Source organism: Chiloscyllium plagiosum, unplaced genomic scaffold, assembly GCF_004010195.1.
Source record: "Chiloscyllium plagiosum isolate BGI_BamShark_2017 unplaced genomic scaffold, ASM401019v2 scaf_3624, whole genome shotgun sequence".
In the NCBI taxonomy this organism is placed as follows: Eukaryota; Metazoa; Chordata; class Chondrichthyes; order Orectolobiformes; family Hemiscylliidae; genus Chiloscyllium; species Chiloscyllium plagiosum.
In genome coordinates, this window is record NW_025210646.1 from 10,565 (window position 1) to 12,878 (window position 2,314).

The 2,314-nt window shown below is 58.7% G+C and overlaps 1 protein-coding gene across 1 annotated transcript in view; it reads left to right on the plus strand.

Annotated features, from left to right (window-relative positions):
* The window catches only part of tnk1 (tyrosine kinase, non-receptor, 1), a 12,450-nt gene extending 10,555 nt beyond the window's left edge, over positions 1-1,895 (plus strand). The window contains exons 6-7 of the mRNA XM_043685546.1: positions 561-687; positions 1,701-1,895. Of these exons, the coding sequence (XP_043541481.1) occupies positions 561-687; positions 1,701-1,895 (322 nt within the window). The remainder of the gene's footprint in view (positions 1-560; positions 688-1,700) is intronic.
* The last annotated feature ends 419 nt before the right edge of the window (positions 1,896-2,314 follow it).

Genomic DNA, 2,314 nt, shown 5'->3' on the forward strand with positions numbered 1-2,314 from the left:
CTACACCCTATTTTGAGACAGAGGGAGACAGACAGAAACAGACTGACAGACAGTGACAGAGAGAAAATAGAGAGAGACAGACAGAGAGAGACAGAGGGAGATAGAGAGACAGAGAGAGAGAGAGAGAGAGAGAGACAGAGATAGACAGAGGGAGACATAGACAGAGGGTGACAGAAAGAGACAGAGAGTGATACACACAGAGACAATTAGACACAGAGAGAGAGAGAGTGAGTGAGACAGAGACAGGGGGAACAGAAAGAAAGATAGAGAGACAGAGACGGACGGAGAGGGAGACAGAGACAGAGGGGGACAAACAGAGAGATAGAGAGAGAGTGAGACAGAGACAGAGGGGAATAGCAAGAGAGATAAAGAGAGAGGGAGAGAGGGAGAGAGACAGAGAGACGGACGGAGACAGAGGGAGTGAGTGAGTGAGGGGGAGCTGCTGCTGGTCTAACCCAAGGGGGTCACCAGGCCATAGATCAGGGATAAGGTTGGGAAGGAGAGTCCTCCCTCGCTGGGAGTGGGTGAATGGACACCGCCACTGTTGTTCCTCTGTACAGGTGTGCTCCGGAGAGCCTCAAATCCGGAACGTTCTCCCACGCGTCGGACGTCTGGATGTTCGGGGTGGTGCTGTGGGAACTGTTCTCCTACTGCGAGGAGCCCTGGATGGGCATGTACGGCCGGGAGGTAAGAACAGGACCCTGCTTCCCTCTGTCCCCCAGGCCCCCCTCCCCCGGCACGGTGAGGTGGGGGGGAGGAACGACCCGGGCTCTCAGAAAGGGCTAGCACAGCGGCCGATCGGCCTCCCCCGAAGACTGAGACTCCCCCCCCTTCCCCAAACACCGTTCAATCAGCTGTTTGTGGGATCTTGCTGTGCGTGTGTTGGGAGGGTGGGATTCCAGCACCCAGGACACTGCTGCAGTTACCAACCTGCCCACCAGGGGTCGCAAGGTATTGGAGGGGAGGTCTCTGAGCGCAGGAACAGGCCATTCGGCCCATTGGGTCTGTGCTGGTGAAAAACATCTCACTATTCCCATCCTATATCCCAGCACTTGGCCCTCAGCCTCCAAATACAGGGGTAATATCCCGGGAAATCCCTCCAGACCAGGAAATATCCCGGGAAATCCCTCCAGACCAGGAAATATCCCGGGAAATCTCTGCCCCTCTTCGGCACTCCCACATCCCTGCTACAATGTCGATCCAAGAGTGCAGGCCATTCAGCCACGTGGGTCAATGCTGGCCCACTGCGGGGGTGGAGCCAAGCGTCTGTTCCACCCAGCGACACCCCCCCACCCCCATCGCCATGCACCACAGCCTGGGGCAACCCCGGAGGGAAGCTTGGAGTCGACTCGGTCGCCGTGGGGCCTGGAGTCATGTGTAGGCCCAAGCCTGGTGGAGGAGGGCCGAGTTAAACGCAGGAGGGACGTTCCCGATGGCCGGGACAATGGGGTGGCGAAGGGAGGGGTCCTGACCCGGGAAGGGGGCACGGGGTTAGGCCATTGGAGGGAGGGAGTGGAGGCTGCGGGATTCACTCCCACAGGAGGGGGGCATAGGCCGGGCGTCCATTTTAATGGCGCCATTGGGGGGGGGGGGTCTTGGGGAGAAAGCGGGAATTGCCCATCACCCTGGAGCCCCCCCCACACACACACAGTGGGGGCTGAGGGTACAGTGCAGTGACCTCTCTCTCTCTGTCTGGGCAGATACTGCTGCTGATCGACCGGGAGAGGCGGCGACTGGAGCAGCCCCTGGACTGTCCCTCAGAGATGTACTCGGTCGCCCTGCAGTGCTGGGCCCCGGACCCTGAGCAACGGCCCAGCTTCGCCGCCCTGAGACCCCTCCTCAAAGAGGTAAAACCCCCCACCCCCACCCTCACCCGGGAGGGAGATAGGGAGTGAGTGAGGGGACAGGGAGTGAGAGAGGGGGTGGGGACTGAGTGAGGGGGACGGGGAGTGAGTGAGGGGGACGGGGAGTGAGTGAGGGAGATAGGGAGTGAGTGAGGGGACAGGGAGTGAGAGAGGGGGTGGGGACTGAGTGAGGGGGACGGGGAGTGAGTGAGGGGGACGGGGAGTACAGTTCAGTCCACTCTCTGGTATTAAGGCATGGATGAAGGTTGTCACAGCTACCAAGGAAGGGAGACTGGCAAGGTCATAGAGTTGGAAATGGGCATCTCTGTGACGCTGAGGAGGACCAATCTTCAGAAATTCATCAACACCAAAGAAACAGTTTGTTATTGTTGTGGACCAAAGAACTAAACCCTGGACTTCAGGGGGTTACGTTAGGGGGAGAGATTATACAAATGAGGCCTGTTTACTCT